The sequence below is a fragment of the Camelus dromedarius genome, chromosome 2 (assembly GCF_036321535.1).
Source record: "Camelus dromedarius isolate mCamDro1 chromosome 2, mCamDro1.pat, whole genome shotgun sequence".
NCBI classification, from domain to species: Eukaryota; Metazoa; Chordata; class Mammalia; order Artiodactyla; family Camelidae; genus Camelus; species Camelus dromedarius.
This window is the reverse complement of record NC_087437.1, coordinates 112,264,998-112,290,161: the sequence shown is the minus strand read 5'-3', so window position 1 is coordinate 112,290,161 and position 25,164 is coordinate 112,264,998. Positions and strand designations below refer to the sequence as shown.

Here is a 25,164-nt window from a genome sequence, read left to right as displayed (position 1 = left end):
CTTTGTTTTCAGAGCCACTGAGATTTGGGGTTCCTGTGAATCATTCAGCCTCTTGTGCTGTCCTGATGTTATCTTCTCACATTTATTTGACTGCGCAGCATGCTGTGTATTCTCTGACTGTTCGTATCAGGATCTGAAGTCAGGGCGGGTTTGGCTCAGCTGCCTGGGGCTTCTGCTGGCTCTCGCTTGTGATGCTTTCCTTTCGGGCTCGCGATTTGTAACTGTTAACCCTGAAGTTTTATTTGACCACCTGGAGGGTGTGTCATTTTGAGCCCCTAAAAACAGAGAGGGGTTCACACTTGCACGATGGAGATTCCACAGACACATGAGGGGGATTTAGGCAGGGATCAGATGAATAATGAGGTGTCTCCTTTCCTTCTCCCAAGCCTATGCATAGAAGTTCACAGTCCTTGTCCTCTTCCTTCAGGGAAGAAGAATTTACTGGGGAAGAGGATTGCTTTCTCCCTTGTTGTAAGACTAGCCCCAGACCAGGATCAGGGGACACCGAGAGCCCAAAACACAATGCTTGCTCCCTCACCTCGTTATTGAAAGCAATGTAAAAATACTGAACAGGTCAAGAAACTTCTGGTCTATTTCCCCCATGATGTTTCATTTAAAAAATGTCAAATTATTTCAAAAAGTACTTTTTCTCTCTTTTAGGGAACTTTGATGAATCTGCTTTATTGGGCAATCTGGCCCAGAAGAAGGGACATTTGTTGCTAACCTAGGTTTGTGCAGTCAGACATACCCATGAGATTATGTTGCTGGTAGGACTAGCTACTGTTCACTGAGTGACTGCTCTGTGCTGGCGCAGGGGTGGGCATTTTTCACAGAGTGACACTACTCCTTGGGTCTTTTCATCCCCACATACAGATGAGGAAACCGAGCGGTCATGGGCCAGTAAGTGTCCGAGGTGGAATTCAAAGCCCGGGGCCTTCTATTCTCTGAAGCTTCCCAGATGCCATGGGGCCCCTGCACCAGGCACAGTCCCTGGTTGACCGCAGACAGGGACTGAGGAACATCCTCTGAATGAATGGACATTAAACATGACGCATGAGAACCTTGTTCAATCTGACAGTCACACAGATGCAGTATCATTAATACACACAGATTAAATAAACTTTAATAGTGCTATATAAAACTCGTCCATGTAGGAAAGTAAGTCTCTGAGAATCCACAAAGTCTGCTCTCTGTACAGTGTTTGCTGACAATTACTTCTGAGTCCAGGCCATTTTTTTGGACCAGTCTATTGGCACTCTGCTCAGATTTTACAGTATCTCAGTTTTTATTCCTCATTTTAAATATTTCTGCTTGCCACCATTTAAAACCTTTTTTTTTTTTTTTTTTTTTGGTATATCAGTGAACACAAGAGGTTGAAAACCATACCTCCAGTGGCCAACTACTTCCTTTTTTTAAGCATTAAGGCCTTTATAAAGTAGCAAGTTCCCAATACGGAGTCTTTTTGCCAAGTGAGCCTTTAAAATTCAGCTCTTTGGTTGTTTATGCTTACCCCACTGTCTGAGAGTTCTCGATTTGGGGTTTACTCAGGTGGTCTCGGTCCTCGTTTGTGTGTTGCTCTGATCCCCTTCAGAGGCAGATGTGAGAAGCAGGGGGTCACCGTGCCCAGCTGAGTGTGGTCCCTCCTCGGAGACTAGTTCAAAGGGTCCCTGCCCAGACTGGGTCCTGAGGCTGCAGCTGGCACCAGGATTCTGCCTGTGGCTTTCAGATACTTCTGTGATGACACTCAGTTTGTCAAAAACTTCATTCTCATCAGACAGTAGGAAGGAGAATGAGAGAAGTGTGCTGTGATGAGGATGGCCCAAAAACTGCAGAAGGAAAAAAAAAAAGAGTTAATTATCAAAGTTTCCCATTCTTTTTTCTGGGCTCATGATTTTATATAGAACTCCTGGCTGGAAGACGCTGTTTAAAAAAATGTGACAACAGCAATAAGACAGTTCCTCAAAAAATTAAAAATAGAATTATCATATGATCCGATGGTTCCACTTCTGGGTATATACCCAGAAGAACTGAAAGCAGGGTCTTAGAGAGATATTTGCACACCCGTGTTCAGAGTAGCATTATTCACAATAGCCAAAGATGGAAGCAGCCCAAGTGTCCATCCACGATGACTGGATGAACAGAAGGTGGTCTATACGTGCAATGGAATACTATCCAGCCCTGAAATGTAGTCAAGTTCTGATAAGCTCTACAACACGGACGAAGCTTATGCTAAGTGAACTAAGCCAGATACAAAAGGACAAATACTGTATGATTCCACCTGCATGAGGTACCTAGAGCAGGCAAACTCACAGCCAGAAAGTAGAACGGTGGTTGCCAAGGGCTGCGGGGAGAGGGAGATGGGGAATTTTGTTTAATGGATACAGAGTTTCTGTCTTATAAGACAAAAGGAGTTCTGTGCATGGATGGCGGTGATGGCTGCACAATGTGAATGTACTAGAAGACCACTAAAATGGACACAGAAGTGGTTACGATGGTAAAGTTTACGTTATGTGTGTTTTACCACAATTTTAATATTGCGACAATAAATCTGCACCTCATCTGCTAAGTGACCACAGGTCTGCCTCTCACAGTTCCTCTTGTAAGCCAGAGGGTGATTTTTCAGGACGATCAAGAAGCTGTGGGGCTGACACAGCCTGGGCATCCTTTCCTCTAGGAAGCAAGGATGTTGCAGGCACGGGATAGATGTGTCTTGGAAAAACAATCTCCTGTGTGTCCTCACACTGAGTTGGGGACCCTCTTTGGTGCTACCCAGTGTCCAGTGGGCCCCACGCTGTCCAGTATAGCAGCCACCAGCCACACATGTGGCTACTACTTGAAATGTGGCTGGTCTGACTCTATATGTAAAATACATACCAGATTTTGAAGACTTTTATGTAAAAAGACTGTAAATATTTCAACAATTGATCACATGTTGAAATGATATTTTGGATACACTGGGCTGCATGAAATGTATTATTAATATTAATTTCATCTGTTTCTTTTTACTTTTTAAAAAACCTGGCTACTAGCAAATTTAAAACTTAGGTGCTGTGTTTCCATCTAGCACGTTTTACGGATGCTGACTCTTCAGTGTGTCCCGTCAGCAGACGGGCAAGTTACAGACAGGAACCAGTCTAATCATCCTTGTCACTCCAACACTTCAACAATGAAAATGTCCATATATGTTTCCTGGAATATCCCCTGATTTCACATTCTCCATTTTTCATCCTTGTAGGTCCACTAATGCTTTTAATCTTCAAGATGAGATGGAGAAACATTCCTTAAAGCATTGCATTTTTAACCTCTCCCCCCCTGAGTTGGTTATTCTTTAAGTCACCTGTCTGCTCCCTCTTAATGTCATCTGTACATTCTCTAGACCATGGTTAATGGATTCTCTACATGATGAGTCAAACTGGAGAATTTCATGATGTGAGGAACCCCATCTGCTCCAGAGTTTCTGGGCGCCTCCCTCTCCCTCACTCCCCTGGCCCCTCTCCAGCGCCCCCACCTGTATTTCTCAGATATTACAGGGGCTGGTCCACAGTCACGTCTGCAAAGTCTTCCTGCCTTGAGGGCAAGAGCTGCTTCCAATGGGCCCCTTAACTACGCTGGTCTCTGGCTTTGATTTGCCTGGCAGCATGCTGTCGCCCCGTCTGTCCTTTCCTGTGTGATGACACGTCCCTTTGATGGTGAAGCCAGAAGCAAAAATAGCAGGTGAACAGTTTTGCTTCCTCTTTGTTCTCCATTTACAAAACACCTTCTACCCAGAGCAAAGGGCCCGCACCTCTTTATTCTCCCTGCTGCAAACGTGGCTTCTCAGAAGCCCACCTCTGGAGGATTCTTGGCTCTTTCTGGTGCTGCAGTCTCACGGGCACTCTTGTTAGAAGGTTCTGGCTACTCTGAAACTCTTGCCTGTGGTCACGGGGCCCACCTTCTATCCACACCGGAGGCTGTGCTGCCCACACTGGAGCTGAAGTGGCTCCTAGTGGAGTCCCTGTCCAGGAAGGCAGCTGTCTCAGCCAAGGGCACTTGTCCTCCCCAAAGCTGGCCTGGAGCAACTGACTGGCTGGTGTGCGGACAAGGCCTGACATCAGCTATCATGACAATACGGGACTAGGACCAGGAAAGCAAGAAGTGGCAAGGCCTGGGTAAGACATATGTACTTCAGAAGGTGGGACCCTTGTCCAGTGAAGATTCAGGGACCTCCCACATCCGTTTTAGCGGTCCCATGGAATAGGCCATGCCAGGACATTCTCTGCAAAGGAAGGGACTGATTATCACGTCTCACCGCCCATCGCTAAGAAGGAAGCACCATACTACGTGGGTTCCTTAGGGCTCTGGGGGCAGGATGTTCCACATCTGGAACACGACTCCAGTGTGTTTACTGACTGAGTGACACAAAAGGCTGCTGGCCCTGAGGGGGCCCGGAGCAGGAAAGGGCCCCACAGATGGTCTGGGCTTTGGAGCAAGCTGCCCTGGCCACATCCCATGCTGGTTAACACCGGGGTACGAAGGCCTGGCCTCATCTCCAGATGACAATGTGTTAACTGAACCCAACAGATGTGAAATGGCTGTGAGACCTGGGAGATCCCTGAAGGGCCTGTGGTGGGAAAAGACACTGTGTAGAGCTGATGGCAAATCCCAAGAGAACCACAGTGCGGGTCACTACAGTTCTGCGGCCAGGCTGCCGTCTGCAGCGGAGGATTGCACCCTGTTGGCAAACAGCTCCTGGAGCATGGGCTATGGGAACCTGGGAGAGACAGAACCTCCGGCCACAGGACGCCAGGTGACCATGCCACCTAAAAGTAACCATCACGAGGCTTGTCAGACCCACCAGGTCCTAAGGTGGGGTCAGAGGCTGCATGTGCAGGTGGCCCAGCCGACCCCCCTCATCCGCCCCTGCTGCCTCTGCTCACACCTTGACCTTGGTGGGGGATGAGTCCTATGACTCGCAGGAGGGAGAGGCCAAACATGGCTCACAGGGAGGTCAGGGTGGCACGTGGGTGCAAACCAAACCTGGCCTGCCCTGGACAGCTGTGGTGAGGACAGCGCCTCCAACTGGCAGAGCTTCGGGCTGTGCGTCTGGTCACCTATCCTCTCTGTATGGAAAGAGAAGCAGCCCAAGGCCAGGTATCTGTGGAATCCCAGGCAGGGCCCTAATGGCGAGGTTGGCGGTCATGGGCCCGAGGAAGGGAGACCGGAAGGCGAGGGAGTCCGGGAAGAGGCGTGTGGCTGGACTCTGGGAGCAGCTCCACGTGGGGAGGTCTCAGGACCACATACTGACTCCGAGACCCACAGCGGGGTCCTCTGTCCCTGGAGCAAACGTTCTGTCAGGCCTCAGCAGTGCCGGCAAGGCCCTGCAGGACAGGTACGGCTGATCATTCCCCAAACAAGTGTCAGCTCCAGTTGGGGTGCACTGGTGCCCCTTCCAGAGTCTGGGCCTCGGAATGTGACCCTGTTTGGAGATAGGGTCCTTACAGAGGAAACCAAATTAAAGGAGCCCCTTAGGGTGGACCCTGGTCTGATATGACTAGTGACTTAAAGAAGAGGAAATCTGGACACAGGAGAACACCACGTGAAGACGAAGGCAGAGATGGGGTGAGGTTTCTACAAACTAAGGCACCAAAGATGACCAGCAGCCTCCAGAAGTGAGGGGAGCGGCCGGAGCAGCTTCGCCCTTACGGCCCTTGGAAGGAACAGACCCTGCCAACACCTGCATCTTGAGCTTCCAGTCTTCAGGGCCTTGGGACGATGTGTGTCTGTTGCTTAAGCCTCCCAGTGTGTGGTGCTTTGTTATGGCGGCCTGAGCTGACTAACGCACGCCCTGCGTTACACCATGTCAGGCCCCGGGACCCAGTGATGGCAGAGGAGGCCAGGAGTGGCTTGGTATCCGCGTGCTGCACCTCCCCCCAGCGGCTGCCAGCCTGGAAGGACAGTGGCCAGCCTGCTGAAGGTTGGAGCATGTTGTCCCCTGGCACCAGGCATGCACCGAGACTCAACGACAGTATATGATACTGTGTCCCCAAGAGGTTTAGGGACCAACAGGTGGAAGTGGGAGTGGCCCTGCCCACCCTCACTCCCAGTGATGCTCCTGGGAGCCGGTGCTCCGTGTCCACGCAATTTTAGGTTCTATGCGCTCAGAGCTGAGCTCAGCAGACTACAGCCCATGGGCTAAATCCATGAGCATGGATTGGTTTCAAAGGATGGTTTTAAAGTTGTAAATGATTACATGTAAGTGGTTCTATAGGTATCCACATAAGATCTCAATCTTGGCTTCAAAGCCTAAATCAGTTACTTTGTGGCCCTTCAAGGAAAAGTTTGCTGACTCTGATCTAGAGGGTTCTCAGAGGGGACGTTTCCACCAGGGAACACAGTAGGGGTCCCACTAAACTTTCAGTTATAGCGGCCACCTCATGTCAGGCTCCTTGTGCCAAGAAACTAGCTGGCAAGGAAAGGAGTCAGCACATGGGTCACTGGGAGGAGAAAAGGCTGCTGCCACGTGATGAGGGGCACCCAGCTGAGTGACAGGGCACCTAGTGGCACTGAGACGTCCCCTGTCCTGATGGCAAGTGGAGGAGCAGAGCAGCCCAGACCCATGCGGCCCCGTGAGCAGAGGCTCAGGCTTTTAGCACTGAGGGTGTGAGATGCCCTGTGAGGTCAGCAGGGCTAGTCAGGGGAGAGGGGCCTCCAGCAGGGACAGCAGAGCAGCGAGACAGTGAATGTTACCCGGGACCAGCTGCAGCGGTGGGGCTGGACCTTGTTCCGTTAACCTTCCTCTTGTAACTTTCCCCAGGAGAAGAGATCAATTCAGCTCCTGGAGGAACTGTACCGTGGGTCCCGGTGGTTTACGGGGTGGGCTGGAGTGGATGCCGCAGTAAGCCACCCGGACCTCCTTCAGCAAGGAGGCACGCAGTCCCCTGGCTGCGGGAGCAGGGCTGCCTCCCTGCTGAGGGTCTCCCCACGAGTTCCTGCGCCCTAGTTTCGCCTCCCTCCTGGGGGTAGCCCACACCCAGCCCACGGTTAACATGGGACCCACAGGCCCTCTTGCCTCAGTTCGGGTCATCTCTAAAGAGCCACCCCAGCTCCAGAACCCCTGTGGGATGGCAGAGACCTCTGTTGTGACAGCATCACATCTCAACATTCCCCTCCTCCCAGCCTGCTAACCTCGCTCCCTTAGAGGTATTACTCCCAAAGCTACTCCTCATTAAGCCTTCTGAATGCAAACCTCCATCTTAGAGTCTGTTTCCTGGGGAATGAGACTGAAGATTGGGTCTTCTGGGGCTGGGCTTGGCACAGTTTCATTTCTAAAGGTGAGTGTATAGCCAGAATTTCATTTCTTAAGGCTACGTCTGTCCCACTGTCTCTACCCAGGTACATCCCTTCTTCCTTCTAAACCCTTTGAAAATAGCTTTCTTAAAAAGACAGAAAAAAGAAAATTGCTTTTCTAGTCTCCGAACCGCCTCCCATCATTTTTGTCGCTCCCAGAGATCCCCAAACTGAAGCTGCTCCTGCCCCTTCTCCCAGCCTCTCCCCTGGCTGTCTGCTGGCACTCAGCCTAGTTTTCTCTCCCTTATCTTCTCTGCTCTGAGCTCTGCCTTGTCTTTTCTTGTCCCAGGATCATCACCTTTGCTCCCTGACATCCCAAGGACAGGGAAGGTTGGAGAAGGAACAGCGTCCTGGCTGGAGGGAGGGCTTCTGGAACAAACCTTTGTCCTCTCCCACAGGACAGTTCCATGAGCACAGATGTCCCTGAAATGGCCCCAGGGCTGGGACCAGCATGTGTCCTTTCCAGGAAAGTCCGCTGTGCTGAGTTAGGCGGCCCTGACTTAGAAGGAAAACTCCTTCCAGCCAGCGTTTCTGAACCCACATCTGGCTCCACGGTACCACCTACCTCTTTCAGGTGCTGTGGAAAGGAATACCTCGGGGAGAAGGCGTACCGGGCCTTCCTGTACAGGCAGCGCAGTGAGGCGAGGCAGCCAAGGAGCAGCAGGAAGGCGGCACACACCGAGGCGGCCAGGACACCGGCCACGAGCCACGAGGGAGTGGTTTCTGCGGGGATGACGGGCTGGGTCATGTTCTTGTCATGCACAGATTGGATGACAGTGCCCTTAACACTATTTTCACCATCACAATACAATGGCAAGCCCAGAAATGGGGCCCAACATCTTGGAAGGTGTGTGGGGGATACACAGCAGCTGTTCGAGGATCCAGAGGTTTGCAAGCCTCTGTCCTCTCCCTATCTTCCTCCAACCTGGGCTTCGGCATGACTGCTGATATACACAAGCAAGCACTCTGACCTGCTTTACTCACAGGGCAGCCATCAGCAACCTGGTCTGGATAAACCTCTTGTGGCTTAAAGCAAGAAACAGGACTCCCTGGGTCCCCAGAGCCCCACTGAAAAACACGTGCTGCAGTGTTCTGTCCTGAGAATCACACGGACCACCCCATCCAATGGCCTGCACTCAGAGACTCTCAGGCCAAACCCTGGGCCCACCCAGCGCCCCCTTGAGCTCCTGTCTGGAAAAACCCAAGGCCGCCAAAAGATCTCACCTTTGTTCTGCCAACCTTCCTTTCTTAGTACATTTTCATAAAAAGCTTAGGACTGTAAATCCTTCCTCTGTCCCTTTGAGACCTACACGGATCTCCTACAACCCAAGAGTGTCTTTCTCAAGGACCTGAAAGCCATTCCTCTGAAATGGGGAAAAAGTGGGCCCCTGTCTCTGAGTCTCAGTACAAAGGCGGAACCCATCTGACAAATACCGTTGAGCGTTAGACACAGACAGCCTGCCCGCATCCATACTGACCAGCCCTCTCACCAGTTTCTGTCATTTCTCACTTCCCTGGCTCTCTGCTCTCTTCCCCTCCTGGTTCCCTATTCTTCCTTCAAAACTCCCAGCTCTTTCCCCTCCTACAGTTGTGATTGACTCAAATCAGTTTTTACTGCTTTAATTGATGTCTGGCTTTATCTTTGATGGTGTCCAGGATGTCGTCCCGGGTGGTCCAGCTCCCCTCATTCAGCCCCTTGGCCAGCCGCCCTCCTTGACCTCTCTATGACCAACCCCTGGCAGCCAGCACCACCCTCCTGATCCAAAGCCAAAGCATTTGGTGAATGGGCCCAGCCCTGTGAGAGCAAGTCGTTTTAAGGGGATGGTCTGTGGGAAAATGTCAATTCTTACTCACATAGGGCTGATCAAAGAACCCCGAAACAGCACACAATCCCGGAGCGACACTGACTGCAGTCCCCTGCAGGCCCCTCCCAGCACGGAGCGGGGTGCCCGGCCACAGACACCCCTTAAACACTGGAGGATGGATATGGCGGTCATAAGGGGTGAGAGGCTTGACGAGCCCGCCTCCCTTCCCTCTTCGTCCTCTTACTCTGCAATTCACACTGGCAGTGGCCTCACAACCTTTCTAGCCTGTGCCCTTGCCGAGCTCAGAGGGACTCATCCTGGGTCCCTCTGAGTTCTTGTTTCATTTACTAGAATCGAGGGGTGCACTTCTTGCATGTTCAACTCAGATTTGTCTCCCTGGCAGACGCAGGGTATTGTGGTGAGGGAGCCGGCGGGGGAGGCCCCCAGGCTATCGCCCAGCTGTAAACAGGAGGCCAACCTGAGATCTGATGTCCCAGCTCTGGAGGAAGTTCCAGGATCCTTCTCATCCATCCGTCTTTTCATTTAATATTTCAGCGGTTCTCTAATTTGCCATGAATCAGAATCACCCACTCAACACTGATTAAATGTGGACTGCCAAGCCCCTCCCTGGCATGGTTGGTGACACTGTGATGAACCCCTGGGCGGCAGTGCCTGGGTGTCCTTGGGTCCCAGGACCAGACATCGCAGCATCTTAGACAAGAACATTCCACGAACACACGTGGTTGATGGTGACAAAATACAAAGGGTGTTTCTGTGACTCACCCCGAGGGAGAAGAGGGGGGTGGAGAGGACCCTGCTTTACACAGGCTGTGAATTGTGGGGGAATTGAGTAATCACACCCTCTACAAAAAGCTCTCCAGCTGGTTTCAGTCTACCCGACCACGCTGTCGGCTGGACCCCTTTCTCTGTTTCACCCGCAGGGAAACGGCACCTTCACTTACCTACGGAATTAACCTGTAGGCAGTGGGCACAGACATTACTTCCCTCCTGTCATTTACTAGCTGAGCGCCACTGGGCAAGTTACTTCACCTCTCTGAACCTTCACCTTCCAGTCTGAGGAAGGGGAGAAGGCCTTCCAGTGCTCTCACTAAAGACCTGTTGTGAGGTTTAAATGAGAGAACTGTTTCAACGAACCCAAAATGATGTTTGATGAAAGCAGGTTTTCAATGGGCTATACTTTCCTTTTTCCTTTCTAGAATGTTTGGACTTTGTCAGTTAATGGGTGATCATTTACAATCATGAAATATTTCTCTTTTTGGTCAAACTGTGTGCCCCATGCCATGTTTCATGACATAAACCTTAAGGAATAACTAAAGATATGAGATGAATAATGTCCTTATTAATAATAGTGATGGCTAATACGTGCTGGGGCTCACTCTGCGCTGGGCACTGTCTGGAGTCCTCCCAGCACCAACCCTCCTGTGCGGTAGCATCATTTTATTTCCCCCATTTTGCAGATGAAGTGGCTGGGGCACCAGGCAGTTCAGGATTTGCCCGATGTCACATGTTCTGGAGTTCATGGTGGGGAAGGACAGGCCACAGGACAACCGGGCTTGTACTCAAGGCTTGGGGGAAGCAGCCAGCGGGTGTTTAGAGGAAAGAGGAATGATTCCAAGGTGAGGGCCTCTAATGATTCAAGCAGGATGCAGGTTCCCAAGGTACAGAATTCTGACACGTGATTCAGGAGCGGAATAAAATGGTAGGCTTTTGTTATTTAAAGGCTCTGTTGAGAGGCTCAGCCACTGCAGGAGGAACACGGGCTGACAGAGGTGGGGCACTTGGGGGTGACAGAAAAAGAAAGGAGAGTGACAGAGAATTCCCTCCAGAGACACAGCAAGAATTTCCATCTTCTCTGTGGCTCTGCAATCCTGAGAAAATTTGCTAATACGATTGTAAAAGGGTTTTGGATGACACTGAAAAGAGCACGTGCATGGGACAAGTGACAGAATCCTGGATTCGGGGAAGTAATTTGTGCATTTACAAAATATGGGGAAAAAAAAACCTCAACAACAGCAAGATTCAGGAAACTACAGGCTGGTAAACTTGATGCGATGTCCAGAAAGAAAATACGAACATTCCAGAATAGATTGTTAAGGAGCTAATGACAAACACTTAAAAAAGATACGGACAGCAACTAAAAATAGTAGCATGAGGGCACCAAGAAGTTAGCAAATAGCGGCTGCCTTTCCTTTTTCCAGATAGAATTACTTATTGGCAAATAATGGCATATTATGGGCTGGTTTTTCCCAAGCTGTCTTCCTTGGAATGCTCATCCTCAAAAAAGGTGTTGAAAGATCTAATACGCTAAAAATGTTATTAATATAGAGGGTGACTTTTCTGAGAGGGAAAAGTGGGGTACCATCATTTCCAAGCACATCTGACTACCAGGCTCTTGCTTTGTGAAATGTCCGACAGCCACTCCTGGGACACTGCTGGGGCGGTGCTGCGCTTGGCACTGGCTGTTGATTTTAGCTGATACTAGACTTTGCCAAAGTCTTTCACGGTGACTTTGTGGATAATAAACCAAAATAGCGCATAACAGTCCACGATATTCAGATGGATGGGGGACCAGTAAGCAAGCAGCTGAGTAGTCTAAAGGAGGGTGTGTCCTAGACACACCAACAGTTTAAATAACAACCTGGTGAGGATCCTGAGGCTCTTCCCAGCAAATCAGATGGTGAGACAGAGCAAAACCGGGTGAGAAATATGTTCAGTGACAAAAACCAACATTCAGGAACTTGAAATGATGAATCAGTGTGATGGCAGCCCCGTGACCGCCTCAGAACTGCAGCCACACAGAAGATGAAAAGCTGTGCACTCTCGCCGGCGGGAATTCTTTACTCTCCGTTGTGTTTCTGTGACCCCTTGTTCAGCGCCTTGCTTCCAGGAGGACCTCCGTGAACGCAAATGGCCAGGAGCAGACCTGCACCCGTGCATCCTTTCATGGTCTGAGCTGGCTGAGCCTCTGGATGTCTTTAAATAGCAAAAAGGCCTCTCATTTGTGTGCAGACATCCAGGCTACAAGTTTTTATCACCTCGTATGCAATTGCAATGCGTCTGTGTACAAATAATCAGGGTCCAGGCCAGCTGGTACCCTGCCTTTCCCTCTTTTCCTCCTTCCCTTCCTCCTTTTGTGTGTGTGTGTGTGTGTGTGTGTTTTTAAGAAACACCAAGTGTTGGGGCACTCTGCCAGACGCTGCAATACACGTCATATGTGAGGGATGGTGATGAGGTCCTGGTGCCAGCATCCACGAGGGACCCAGAAAGCGGCTCGCTGAGGAGAGTGAGAGAGCCTCCGAACTCCCACGCATTGTGTCTGGAAAAACTGGAGATGTGCAGCCTGGGAAGGGAAGGCTCCTGGGTGTGTGTGCCAGGGCGCGACCTTTGCTGGGTGGTCTTGGGAGGACTGAGACTTGTTTCAGGGAGCCCCAGGGGACAGAACCAGCACATTGGAGGGGGCCGCATGGAGGGGGACCTCAGCTCCCTGGGTAGAAGGACTTGCCTTTAGTCTCTTTGGTCTAAGAGTGAATGAGTTGCCTCAGAGGGTGGCGATCTCCCTCCCGGCATGAAGTAGTCAGTCATGGGGTTTTGGTGATGTCTCAGGAGCTTTCCAGCCCTGATAGTTGCTGGGAGTCTATAAAGCTCTGAGGGACGCTCAGAGAGGGGGAGCTGCGGATGGTGCATCTTAAGACTCACCATCATTGGTTGTTTGTTCACAGACCAGCTCACTCCATTGCCCCGTTTTGTTCCGATCAGGAAGAAATCCTTGAACTTGAACACAGTAAGTTGTCCATGACTCAAGATTTCGGAGGACTTCAAAGTCGTACTGACAAGTAATTGTATACTATAATGGAGACAAAAATAAGAACATGCCTCAGCAGTAAAGGGGCACCATCTTTTCTTTCCTTCCCCAACACTCACCAGTTCTAATCTTCACTTCAGGAAGCAGGTGCTCCTCCCAGTTTATGTCAGGGCACCCTGATACCATTCTAAGGGAGAGGCAAGGACTGACAGTCCTCACAAACCATCTCATTTCCTGAATTCTCTAGTTTAGATGACATACAAACCATCTTACTTTCTTTGTTTTGTTTTGTTTTTGGGGGGGGAAGGGGGATGTAATTAGGTTTCTTTATGTATTTTTTAATTAATTTTTTATTTTATTTTTTAGTGGAGGTACTAGGAATTGAACCCAGGACCTTGTGCATGCTAAGCCTGCACTCTATTGCTGAGCTGTACCCTCCCCCATGTCTACTTCCCTTAAAAAAAAAAAAAGATAAAGCAGCTGAATGGGTTGAATTTCATCCTCCTAATATTCATATGTTGAAGCCCTAACCCCTGGTACCTTAGAAGATGACTTGGTTGGATAGAGGGTCTTTGCAGATGTAATCAAGGTAAACAAAGTCAGCAGTGGGGGGCCCAATCCAGTCTGACTGGTGTCCTTGTAAGAAGAGGAGATTTGGACGCAGACATGCACACAGAGTACCACATAAAGATGAAGGCAGGGGTCAGGGTGATGCCTCTGTAAGCGAAGGACCCAAAGATGGCCAGTAGCTACCAGCAGCCTGGACCAGATCCTTCCTCATGGTCTTCAGAAGGAACCAATCCCACAGACACCTTGATCTTGGACTTCCAGCCTCTAGAACCTTGAGATAGTACACTTCTGTTGCTGCAGCCGCCCAGTTCAGTGCACTTTGTTTCAGCAGCTAGCAGGCACACAGACACCTACAGCAAGACTCAACGTGATTTTCTAAGTTGAGATCATGTTTTCCTCGGAACCACTTCTCCACTCATGCAGCTGGGCTGCCCTCCCCCAGGGCTCACCTCTCCTCGAGGGCACACGCCACAGCCTGCCTCCGGTGGGGATATCCTGGACTCATCGTAGCTTGATTGGAATAGCATAATTGGTATCATTAATTGATGACATATTTCTGAATTTGAGAAACCAAGATAGTTTCCGGCAAAATAAAGGAAATTAAAAGAGTACGTACGGCCTGTATTTCCAGCATGGTCATAATTTCCTTACAGAAGGGTCTTATGTAAAATTTGTTATGTGAATAGGAACTTCACAGTAAGTGAGCGCAGACTCCTTTTTCACTTTGGTAATTGGTTATTCTTCTTTGGGCCGTTGGGCTTGCTGACCTCTTATCTCTAGTCCTTTACTGTATGAGAAGCTAAGCTCACTGAGGTCAAGAACTGGATCATACTCATAGAAAACATGCAGAGCACAGTATAACTTCTAATAATGAAAAACAGAAGTAAGAACTACCTCTCCCCTCCCCCAGCTGTCATTTCTAGAAATCCAATATCTCTAGCACCTTACAGTGCAATTTTTTCAGGACTAACCTCAGAGGCTGATGCTCAAGAGGCAGACAGGGAAGAGAGTGGCGCAGATGTGAGGGGGCCTGCTCAAGTCCCCTCCGCCTGCTTTTCTAGCCTTCCTTCACTTCTGGACAACTGCTGGTTGCATCTTCTCACTTTCTCCCTTCAGGAAGAAACAGAATTTCCAAAAGCCTTTTATGTTTTCAGCTCAGGGACCTACTAGGGTACCTGCTCAGGGACAGACACCTGCATGCGAAAAGGGAACCACAGTGCCTTATGGCTGCTGCAATAGAATGACACAGACTGGTGGGCTGGGTGGCTTATCAACAACTGACATTTATTTCTCATGGTTCCAGAGGCCAGGAGGTCCAAGATCAAGGAATGGGCAGATCTGGTGTCTGAGGAGGACCTGCTTCCTGGTCTGTAGCTGGATCTTCTTGCTGAGTCCTCACAACGTGGAAGGGATGAGGGAGGGAGCCCTCTGGGGTCTCTTCTGTAAGGGCACTAATCCCGTTCACGAGGGCAACACCCTCATGACCTAATCATCTCCCAAAGGCCCCACCTCCTGATACCACAAAATTGGAGATTAGGTTTCAACACATGAATCTGTGGGGTGGGTGTGGCGGGTTGAGGGAACACAAACATTCAGTCCATAGCACATACGAACTGCTAAAGGTAACACCGCAGGCACCTGTGAGGGGGGCGCTGGGGAGCACGCAGCCTTTCCAATGCTCTGCATGTCACGCCAGAGCGTTCCACACAGCCAGGTTGAGTGATGGGACAAATGTGCAACCAGATGCCTATCCTGTGGGCAGATTCTAGATAAGAAGCTAAAGATAGGCTGGGTTTTGCATTTTGCGCCTGTGGGAGGCGGCACTCAGGCATGGTAACTGTGGAAGGGGATCCTTAATCATAGTAGGAGTTATCTTTGCATCCCAGAGTTTAGCAGGGACAACTGCATGCAATAAGTGACCATAAAGCTCATCATTCTGTATTGCTTCCTTGGCCTGCATTTCCTGGGGTCTTGACTATGAGGAAAGTCATCTTATCTGTGAAGGCAGATATCCTGTATCATTCAATGAAGCATTAAAAAAATTAAAATATAGTTGATATACAATATCTTATGAGTTTCAGGTGTACAACATAGTGATCCAACATTTATTTATGTTATGAATTGATCACAATGGAGCATTTCTGGGGGGGAAAATTCACTTGAGATTTCTTTGGGCTATACAGTGTATATATATAAATTTAATTATATCATTCCTCAGATAATACACATGGGTGACCCTTTCCTCCCAGATCCTTGAGAATTACTGATAAGATCAACATTTAATGTAGAGAAGACAGCATATAACTTAACTTATGTAACATACATGTAAGTCATTTTAGGCCCACAAATGGCCTTCAGCCCAGAAACACTAAGTATAAGAATTAAACTTGACCAAAGAGGAATGATTATAGCCTTAACATATCTACATAACGGGAAGAAAACCTCACATATTGACCACATACATTGTTCAGACGATGGGACAAGTTAATTTTTTTCACTGTGTCATTAAATTCCATAACAACCCTATGAAGTAGGTTATTATCCCCGCTTTATTCATGAAGTAGGTTACAAGCCCATTTTGCAGACGTGACAAGCTGAGGTCAAGAATCAGAGTCACACAGTGGCAGGGGCAACGTTCCAACTGGGTCTTTCCACCTCTGGCCCCATTTTTTTTTATATATTTATTTTTTCCTTAACAGAGGCACTGCAGATTGAACTCAGGCCCTCGTGCGCATCAAGCATGCACTCTACCACTGAGCTATAGCCCCCACCTGCTGGTCCATTTTTTTTTTTAAAGGAATTGTCCCCTAAAGAGGAGGAAAGCAATGGGAAAAGATGGGGTCAGTCAGGTAAAAGGTGACATCATTTATCCAGGGCTGTGGTGGCCCTGACCATGGACTTGACTATTCCATGGGGTACGTGGGACCTGGGGGTTCACACCATGAAACAGTAGTCATTCACTGATCACTGACACAGCTGACTCCAAGTTCTCCCAGCCAACTGGTGAGTCAGCTCTGCCTTTTCTGGCAACTTCCCTTTGGGGAAAGGAAGGCCAGCCCTCCCTGCACCAGCAGCCAGGAAGTCTGCTCTTTGCATTTCCCTTGTGGCCTGGAAAGCGTGACCTGACATACAGGTTGGGTCATCCCTCAAGTGGGAAGCTTCTAAAGCTCAAAGGACTAGGCCTGAGATCCTCTGGACCATAAGGTGCTGCCATCTGGCGAAACCTCCCTCCATTGTCATGGCCTCAGATCAACACTGAGTAAGGCAGGGAGCTTACATCTGACATGCATATGATTCACCCAGCTTACCTTTTCATCAGATCCATTTTTCCAGTATTGCACATGATAAGCCCATGAGTTATAAATATTCCTCATAGTCCATGTTTCAGGTTCTTTCTCAATTTTGGGGGCTAAGAAACGCAGATGTAAAGAATTAGCAAGCCCTTCTACTTGCATTCCAGGAGGTCCAATAATAGCTAAGTATGAGAACACAACAAAATGACAATCAAAATTCACATGTTAAAAAAAATCAACATTTATCTTCTGCAACTGGGCAGACCAACTGGTCTACTGAAGCACTCTGCCCTTTGAGACACTGTTGCAGAGACACTGACTGATGTGGTTAAGAAGGATAGTTGGATTTTGCTTCTTAAAAAAAAAAACTAATCTTTTAACTGTTGCCTTTATTAATCAGGTTTAGTTCATTTATGTTTAGTGTAATTTCTGATTTGGAATTATTCCAACTACATTACTTTGTGTGTTCTGTAAAGACTGCTTTTTGGGGGGCTTGTTCCTCTCCTTTTCTTTCTGTTGGGTTGAATTTTCTTTATTTCCTTTACTGAGTTGGAAGCGACAGATGGCATTTCTATTATCTTTAGTGTTGAACATATATAATTAACCATACACATTTTCCTACAAGGTCTGAAGCTGCTCCTTTCCCAAAAGCTCTTTTACTAGATATTCCCATGATGTCCCATGGGTCTCTGGTCAACTGCCACCTCCTCAGAGAGGACTGTCCCTCACCACTCCATGTAAAGAGCAGCTCCTATCTCTCTCCCTGCCAGGTACCTCCTTTATTTTCTAGAGAGCCACAGTCACTATCATAAAATACATAACTGTTTGTTGATTATCTGTCTTCCCCATTAGAATGTGTGTCCCACCGGGGCAGGGGTTTTTGTCTTGTTCACTGTTGTAGCTTCAGCACTACGAATATGACTGTAACGTAGTAGGTGCTCAATAATAACTGTGGACTGAATCGTAAGTGGCTCTGGGCCACTGTTCTGTTTGTGTTATAGCCTGTATTCTTCTCTGGCTGCTGTGACACTTTGGGGGCTGCTAATGGGTCTGCTTCTGGCATTCTACCCCATTTCTAATCTGCTGATGGCTGAAAACCAGATAAGAAAACCTATTAGATATTTTTTCTGAAGCAAGTATAAACAGGTTCCACATGACATCTTGAAGCACTTTCCCATCATGTAAACTTCAAGAGGCAAACAGCCAACCTGGGGCAGTTGTTGCTAACAGCACAGATGGGGGAGCCTGGGCCTGAATCCTTGCGCTGCCATCTGATACCTGAGTGACCTTGGGGCAAACTGCTTATCTATCCAGTATCAGTTTCTAAAGAGAACTTCCATAGAATGGCCCTCAAACAGGATTTGGAACCAGTAAGGAACTGGTAAGTCAGTTCAATTGTTAAGCTGTTTGTATTTTCAAATGTTCGTTTTTTCTTAGTATCTATCAAGAGACTTTTAGAAAAGATAACATCACTTTGATAGTTTCTGACTCCAAAAATAAGATAGTTTTTTTTTGTCCAAGCCTGGGACAAAATTAGGAATGGGCAGATATTCTAGCCACATTCCCTACCATGGAGAGGGAAATTGGGGGAGCCCTGAGGGTCCGAGCAGGGGCGTGGTTAGGATAAAGACCCCTCCCTACGTGGACAATCCTCCTGATGCGTCTGTCTGCTCTTTGGAGGGCTGTACTTGAGTCTTATTAATGAGATTCTTATCCTCTTTATTCTCTCAATTGCTAAATGGTGTTTTAGTTTTCAGTTCCTGATATTCTAATGATGTTTATCTCATGGCCTCTGGTGGGTCCCCAGGACCCTCCAGATCTAACCCTGGAACATTCTTTTTGATGCCTACTGGCCAGCCTGACCCAACCCACCTGCCATCAGCTGTGCCCATTCCTCTGGCCTTCATGCCGGGCAAGCTGGCTGTCTGATCTGCTCTTTCTGTCTCAACACCTGCCTAAAATCAATCTTCATTCTTCTGTCTATTGTGTCACATTTCTTTAAGTCATGATTCCAAACTGCCTTCCTTGTAGAAAATTCACCACACTAATCCTTCCAATGTTTCTCATCAACAGCACTGGACCCAACTCATTTTTTTTTCTTTTTAATGGAGTACCAGGGATTGAACCCAGGACCTTGTACATGCTAAGCATGCGCTCTACCACTGAGCTATACCCACAAAGCCCCAACTTGTTTTTATTCTCAAGGCATTCAAGTTATCAAATTTCTTTTCTTTTTTGCAGGGGGCGGGGGTGGGCAATTAGGTTTATTTATTTATTTCTAGAGGAGGTACTGGGACTGAATCCAGGACCTCCTGCATGCTAAGCATGCGCTCTACCACTTGAGCTATACCCTCCCCAACTCAAATTTCTATTTAATTATCTTATTGACTTATGCCTATCCTTTCCTATCTCCACAAACTTCTTCAAGGCCACAGCCCTCTTTATCATATCCCCTAAGTTCGATGTGCAAGGCCATTCACTTTGTGGGCAAAGAATTCTTGCTGATGGGACACCCAAGGGGGAAACAACCAAGGCAAGATGACATTACAACAAAATAAAAACCATCGTGGCTTACTGTCATCCACAGGACAGAAGGTGATGTTTATCCAGTCTGAATGCTCATCTGCAAATTCAGCCCTGACTCTCAAGGTGTGGTCACCATACTTGGAAAGACTTGAGAAGTCACATTCCGTCAAAACAGTACTCGTGCATACATCTTGGAATTTCCTATAACTAGAAAATCAGAAAAAAATCATGAGAGTTCTAACCTGAGTCTCTGAGGCTGCCTGGTGGTTTATTCTTCCTGCTACTGAAGATTACCAGAGGGTAATGAGAAAATAAGGCAAATTCTTAATCATCAATTTTTATGAAGAGTATGTATCACTTATACGAGCTTTTTCCAAACCGTGCCTCATGGGATCTTAATGATCCTTGAGGTATCATAAGACATTTCAAAAATAATCCATCCCAATGCTCAACCAGTTCAGGGCAAAAACTGGGTGAGATATAAATAAGTGTCTGTTTTTACAACAGAACTTCTCAGAGACGTTCCTATCCTGATGAGCACGCGTCTTTCCAAAAAGGGGTTGTGTATGCAACATATTTGACCAAAAGCTTCCTTCTTTGATTATATATTTCTGAAAACTGTGGGACTTGGTTTGTGAAATGTTGATATACACAGATTAGCCAAAATAAGTATATCACAACGATTTCAAAAATGTCCTTTAAGTGACTCTTGTTCAATTACGCTGGAAAAAATTATAAAACAACCTGTTGATCTCAGATCTCCAGCCCTGACACCAATCACCAAAGGGAGAGCATGAAGTGGAAGAAAAGGGCTGCTTGCAAACACCTACCAGGTGCGTGCAACCTAATTTCACAGCAGGAGGTATAATTAGCTCCGCCCAACTTCAGGAAATGCAGGTTCTTGCCTTGCAAAAAGTGAGAATTTTGTCTGCTTGACACCTTCCTATCTCGGTGCCAAAACCAATCTCACTGCCCTCAGAGGCGACAAAAAAGGTGGTGGTGATAAAAGTAACAGCCAACACTTGATAAGCACTTAGGTGTCAGGCAGGGCTGTTTTATCAATATTATCTCATTGCATTTTCACAACCCAGGAGGGCAGAACTGACATCACTCCTATTTTGTAGATGTGGTGCAGGCGTGGAGAGAAATCTGCCCCATGGAACCCAGGTCTGCTTAACTTTAGACTCCACTGTCTCGGGCTCCACCCCACACTCCACTGCACTCTTAGCAGGCAGAGATAACTCGGCTCAGACTATTTTACTATCTTGCTTTTTTCACTTAATATACCACAAACATTTCTCTAATCAATCAACTCTTTATGGCTGCCGAACATCTCATCAATTGGGAAAATCCAGGGGTCATTTCATTAAGGGGGTTTCTCACTGGTGGACATTTCCTTCCATGTATTTAACTAATGCATCAATTGGCTGGAACACGGAGTACTTCGAGAGTTGTTTTGCAATAATGTCTCTTTCACTGGGTCATTTTTAAATTATATTTAAAAATATTTTTCTTCCCATTAAGCAGGTAATATGATCCATTCCCCATATTTATATCTAATTATTTTAGATGTTTACACATTAAAAACCACCATGACATCATCTTCTCTGGCCATCCCTACCCAATGCACACGTACAACAGAGTTTGTGCTATGCGGCAGCTCAGGTTAAATTCTAAACAAAGCTTTTCCAGAGGCATAGAAGGGTAAATTGGATTTTTCAGGATCAAATTTCTTCCACACCCAGCACATGCCATGCTCAGTCTGCACATCTACTGAGAAGACTGGGAACCCACACATTCACTCTTGGTTACCAGTTACTGGGGAGTCACTGGGAACATTTACCTAACAGACTTACACCCCAAACCAAACACGTCTACTCCAATGGCAAAGAAGCAAAGAACAGAACAACAAAAAATAAACTACAGGGAGAGAGACAGGGAAGTTAATTTTCCATAATGAAATCCCTAGAGCTATCAAGACAGAGTGGAGAAAACAGAGATGAGATTATAAAACCGATCAGTGCTAGAAAATATATTGCAGGAGAAAAAGAAGTCTCAGAATGCCCCTTCTTAAGCCCTTGGGAAAACTGACAAAAACTGGAATATAGACTTAGATTAAAGTATTGTATCATTGGTAAGGCTGCCAAATCTTGACAACTGTACTGCAGTGATGTAACAGGTTATCCTTGCCTTTATGAAATACACAATGAAATTTTAAGAGGCTAAAGGCATTATGTATGAGAGAAATGGGGAGACAAAATGTGGAGAACCTTAAAAATTGGTGAATCTGGATACAAGCTATTTGGAAGTGCTTTGTATTATACTTGAAATTTTTGAAATGTTTTGTTAGCTTAGAATTATTTTGAACTAACAAGTTTAAAAGAATGTAAACAAGGATTCTCTTACTTATCTTTCTACTTCTTAGGGTAACCCTAACCCTAACCCTTAATAGAAATTGGTAAGAGGCTAGATAAGAAATTCAGGCAAGGTTTTATTGAGACTCACAGCATAAAGGAGCTAAAACAAGTAACAGGTTCCCTTGCTTGCTCCCTGAGGTGGGGGTGAGCTGGTCCCTTAAATGGGGTGAGGGCAGGGGCAGGTCCAGGGATCAGGCTGGAGGGGTGGCTTAGGTGGTCCACCTACCCTCTTGGTGGTGCTGTGTGCAGGGATCACGTGCAGCTGCCTGCTTTAAGTGGCAGTTGGGTTTTTGGTCTTTTTGTATCTTGTTATTCATAATGTGCCCCAACTGCACATGCATGCAATTATTTTTAGTCCCTTATGGTTTCTTTGTATTTTGTTGCTCTAGGAGATGTTTGCCCTCGTGCAAGCACTGCAGCCCTGGGTCCCACATCCCAGGAGCCAGCCTGTCTCACTTTGACTTAGCAGGCCTTGGATATGTTTGTAAAATGAAGGCCGCGTGAGGAGTGTGGCATTAATGGCATCCGAGACCCATACTTCCTCTCTCCTCACTGAAGGAGCTGTCTGCCTTTGTATGTTTCTGAGTCACACTGGAAGCAGGTGTGTGGCTCATTGGCCTTTGGCCACCTGTTGCTGTTTGCACCTGGCACAAAGGGGCGTCACCTGCAGTCCAGCCTGGGGTGTATGGTGGCAGGCTGCCAAAGGACGGCTGGCACAGGGAAAAACCGACAGGCAGGGAAGGTACTAGGAGATCAGAGCGGAGGTCATCATTGTGGGTGACACTCAGCCTTCCTTTGTAAGCCTCTGCTGTCTTCACAGAGCTTTTGACAGCCAGTGGCTGTCTTACTTGCAGTCTCAGGACAGAGCCTTGGAGTAACTGAGCCCCGACTATGCACACTGTCTGCACCACCCTGCACTGGGGCACCCAGGTTATAACCTACTGGAGGGGGTGGGTGGTAAGCTAGCAAGAGGCTTCTGGGCTTCTTTGCATACCTCAGTTTTCTTGGAGAGCATCCACTTGTAAATTGCTGACTTCCAGCAATACTACTTTAAGTACTTGGAAGATGGTAATCTATGGCATTTTTCTCTTAAGAAACATCAATTGTGACAAACTCAGTATGCTCGCAATGTAGTAGGTTACCACCGTGGCTGATGACACCCATGTCTACGTGATAAAATGTCTATTTTTCAGTGGCCCTGCAATGATCACACCATGAACTATCACAAGAAAAAGGAAAAAGGATTTTACTTGTCTGTTTTCAGAGGACAGAGTTTTCACAAGAATTTTAGGGCCAAAAAGAAAGAGGACCAGGAAAAAGGCTTCCCGTAGGCTACCATGGTTATGGAGGTGACAGCAGTCAGACTCTCCTCTGTGGTCTGGCCCAGTGACCAGCCCAGGGCCACCACCCTCTGGTGCCTTCCTGCCTAGAGTGCCCTCGACTTACCTTTGGTACTGAGCTGTGAAAGTCAGATTCCCCTTGGGAAAAGCAGGTGACTCCCACTGTAGAATGTTCTTGAAATTAACTGAATTCATTCTGACGTTTTCAGGAGGTGGCACCATTCCTAATGCTGTAAAAACAAAGGGTAAAAGTTGACAACTTTTTTCCTCAAAAAGGTTGTCCAAGGAAATAACCATATCCAATACTTGGGCTTCCCCTATGGCTCCAAGTCTTCGAATGGGTATGTGGGTGAGGGACAGACAAGCTTTAACTGTGCTGAAGAGTCTGGATTTTATTTGAAGAGGGTTGGCGGGGAGGGTGGAAAGCAAGAGTGAAGTGGGGATGGATGAGGGTGATCTGGATTTGGTTGGTGGGAGAAGATGTGAGGGGGTGGGTAGATGGATTTTAGATATATTCCCAGAGGTATAGAACTCTAGAATTCCTGATACACCTGGAGTGAAGAAGTAAAAGTTAGTATCCATTCCTGACTTAAGCACCTGATGCCCTGACTGGGGCTGGGAATAGGGAAACCAAGAGTCCCATTGTAGGATCTGCATTAGGTTTGAGATGCTGAAGGATGTCCAAGTGGGAATGTCAGAGGCAGACGGATGATGGAGCCTGGAGAACAGAGGACAGATTTACACTAGAGACAGAAATCATTTTTAAAATTTTAAATAGAAAGTGTCAAACATACACAAAAGGAGAGAGAAGAATATAATAAACCACCATGAGCTCATCACCTAACTAGTGCCAACAGTGCTAAAAATGTGAGGCAAGAGCACGTAGCTAGTATTTAATGCCAGAGTTCGGCTGACACTTCCCAAAGGGATAGTGTAGGGGAAGGAAAGGAGAGGGCTCCGACATGAACTTGGCGCTATGGCGACCTGGTACAGGTGGAGCACCCTAGGTAGAAACAGCCTGATAGGTAGAAGGAACACCCCAGAGGTATCCTGGAAGGCCAGGGATAAGTTCATCAGAAAGGAAGGAGGGGACCATCTTGTTTGAACCTGGGCAGGCAATTTAGGGCAGGACAAAAGGGTTTCACTTGATTTAGAACTCAGAAGCCACAGGGCTGTAGAGTTGAGGAGCAGAATTCAGATCTTGGGATGCTGAGGGCTGAATGGGAGGCCTGCCCAGGTACCTAGTCACTTTCAGTGTGCCTACGGGGTCCGCTCAAGGGGTCCAGGCGTCGTAGTCAGCCTCCGAGTCCCCGAGGGTACATCGGGTCGAGAAGCCGCACCACGGCGGGTCAGGGTCCCCGCGCAGGCTTGGGGAGGCGCCGGTACACGCCGTCGAGCCGCCGCCCTGGAGACCTCCCGGTGCCCCCTCCCCGCAGGCCCCTCACCTGACACTAGGAGGCAGCCGCCCAGCCAGCTCTGGAGGCTCCGCGCCATGGTCTCGCCGGGAGCCCGGGAGGGCGCTCGGGGGCCCGCCGGCAGCCGCGGGGCACCGGAGCACACGCCCCCGCGCCCGCGTCCACGCCCGGGAGATTCGGCCTGCCCCGCCCCGAGGCTGCTTCCGGGAAGGGGCGGGGCGGGGCGGGGCGACACGAGCCCCCGCCCCTGCCTCGGGCCCCGCCCCTGTGCGCCGGGCAGGAGAGGCCACGGTCAAAGGCTTGGCGGGGAGCAAGGAGATGCAGAAGTGAAAGGGGACTTTCCTCCCCGGTGAGTGGAAAACACCGATAGTAAAACAGGTTGCAAAACTGTAGGCACAGTGTCCCATTACACTAAATGCTTGCTTTGAAAGGAGCCCGCAAGTTAAATAAATACACTACCATGCCAACCTAGAGGTTATATTTGGGTGGTAGACTTATGGGTGATGGTGGTTTTTCTTTACACCATTCAGTATTCACCAAGTTTTTTCCAGTGAACTGGCACATCCTCCATAATCCCCTCTCCCTGCAAATAAATTGATTTTAAAGCACTCCATTAGCAAATCCCACTTGAGAGGGTCTTTACCGTAAC

General features: G+C 48.1%; 1 protein-coding gene across 4 annotated transcripts; it reads right to left on the bottom strand.

Moving 5' to 3' along the window:
* Positions 1 to 1,094: 1,094 nt before the first annotated feature.
* On the bottom strand, positions 1,095 to 24,710 carry IL10RB (interleukin 10 receptor subunit beta). 4 transcript variants are annotated; one of them, XM_010981036.3, is made up of 7 exons: positions 24,546 to 24,710; positions 23,207 to 23,330; positions 19,393 to 19,550; positions 16,833 to 16,999; positions 12,849 to 12,996; positions 7,892 to 8,049; positions 1,095 to 1,826 (listed from the first exon to the last, which is right to left on the bottom strand). In XM_010981036.3, the coding sequence occupies exons 1-7, from the start codon at positions 24,592 to 24,594 to the stop codon at positions 1,545 to 1,547; spliced, it is 1,086 nt and encodes a 361-aa protein (XP_010979338.3). In that variant the 5' UTR covers positions 24,595 to 24,710; the 3' UTR covers positions 1,095 to 1,544. The 4 variants fall into 4 exon arrangements, with proteins under 4 accessions (XP_010979338.3, XP_031314947.1, XP_064352992.1 ...); XM_031459087.2 differs by having other exon boundaries at positions 16,833 to 16,933; positions 24,546 to 24,696; XM_064496922.1 differs by lacking the exon at positions 7,892 to 8,049 and having other exon boundaries at positions 1,628 to 1,826; positions 24,546 to 24,696.
* Between the last annotated feature and the right edge of the window lie 454 nt (positions 24,711 to 25,164).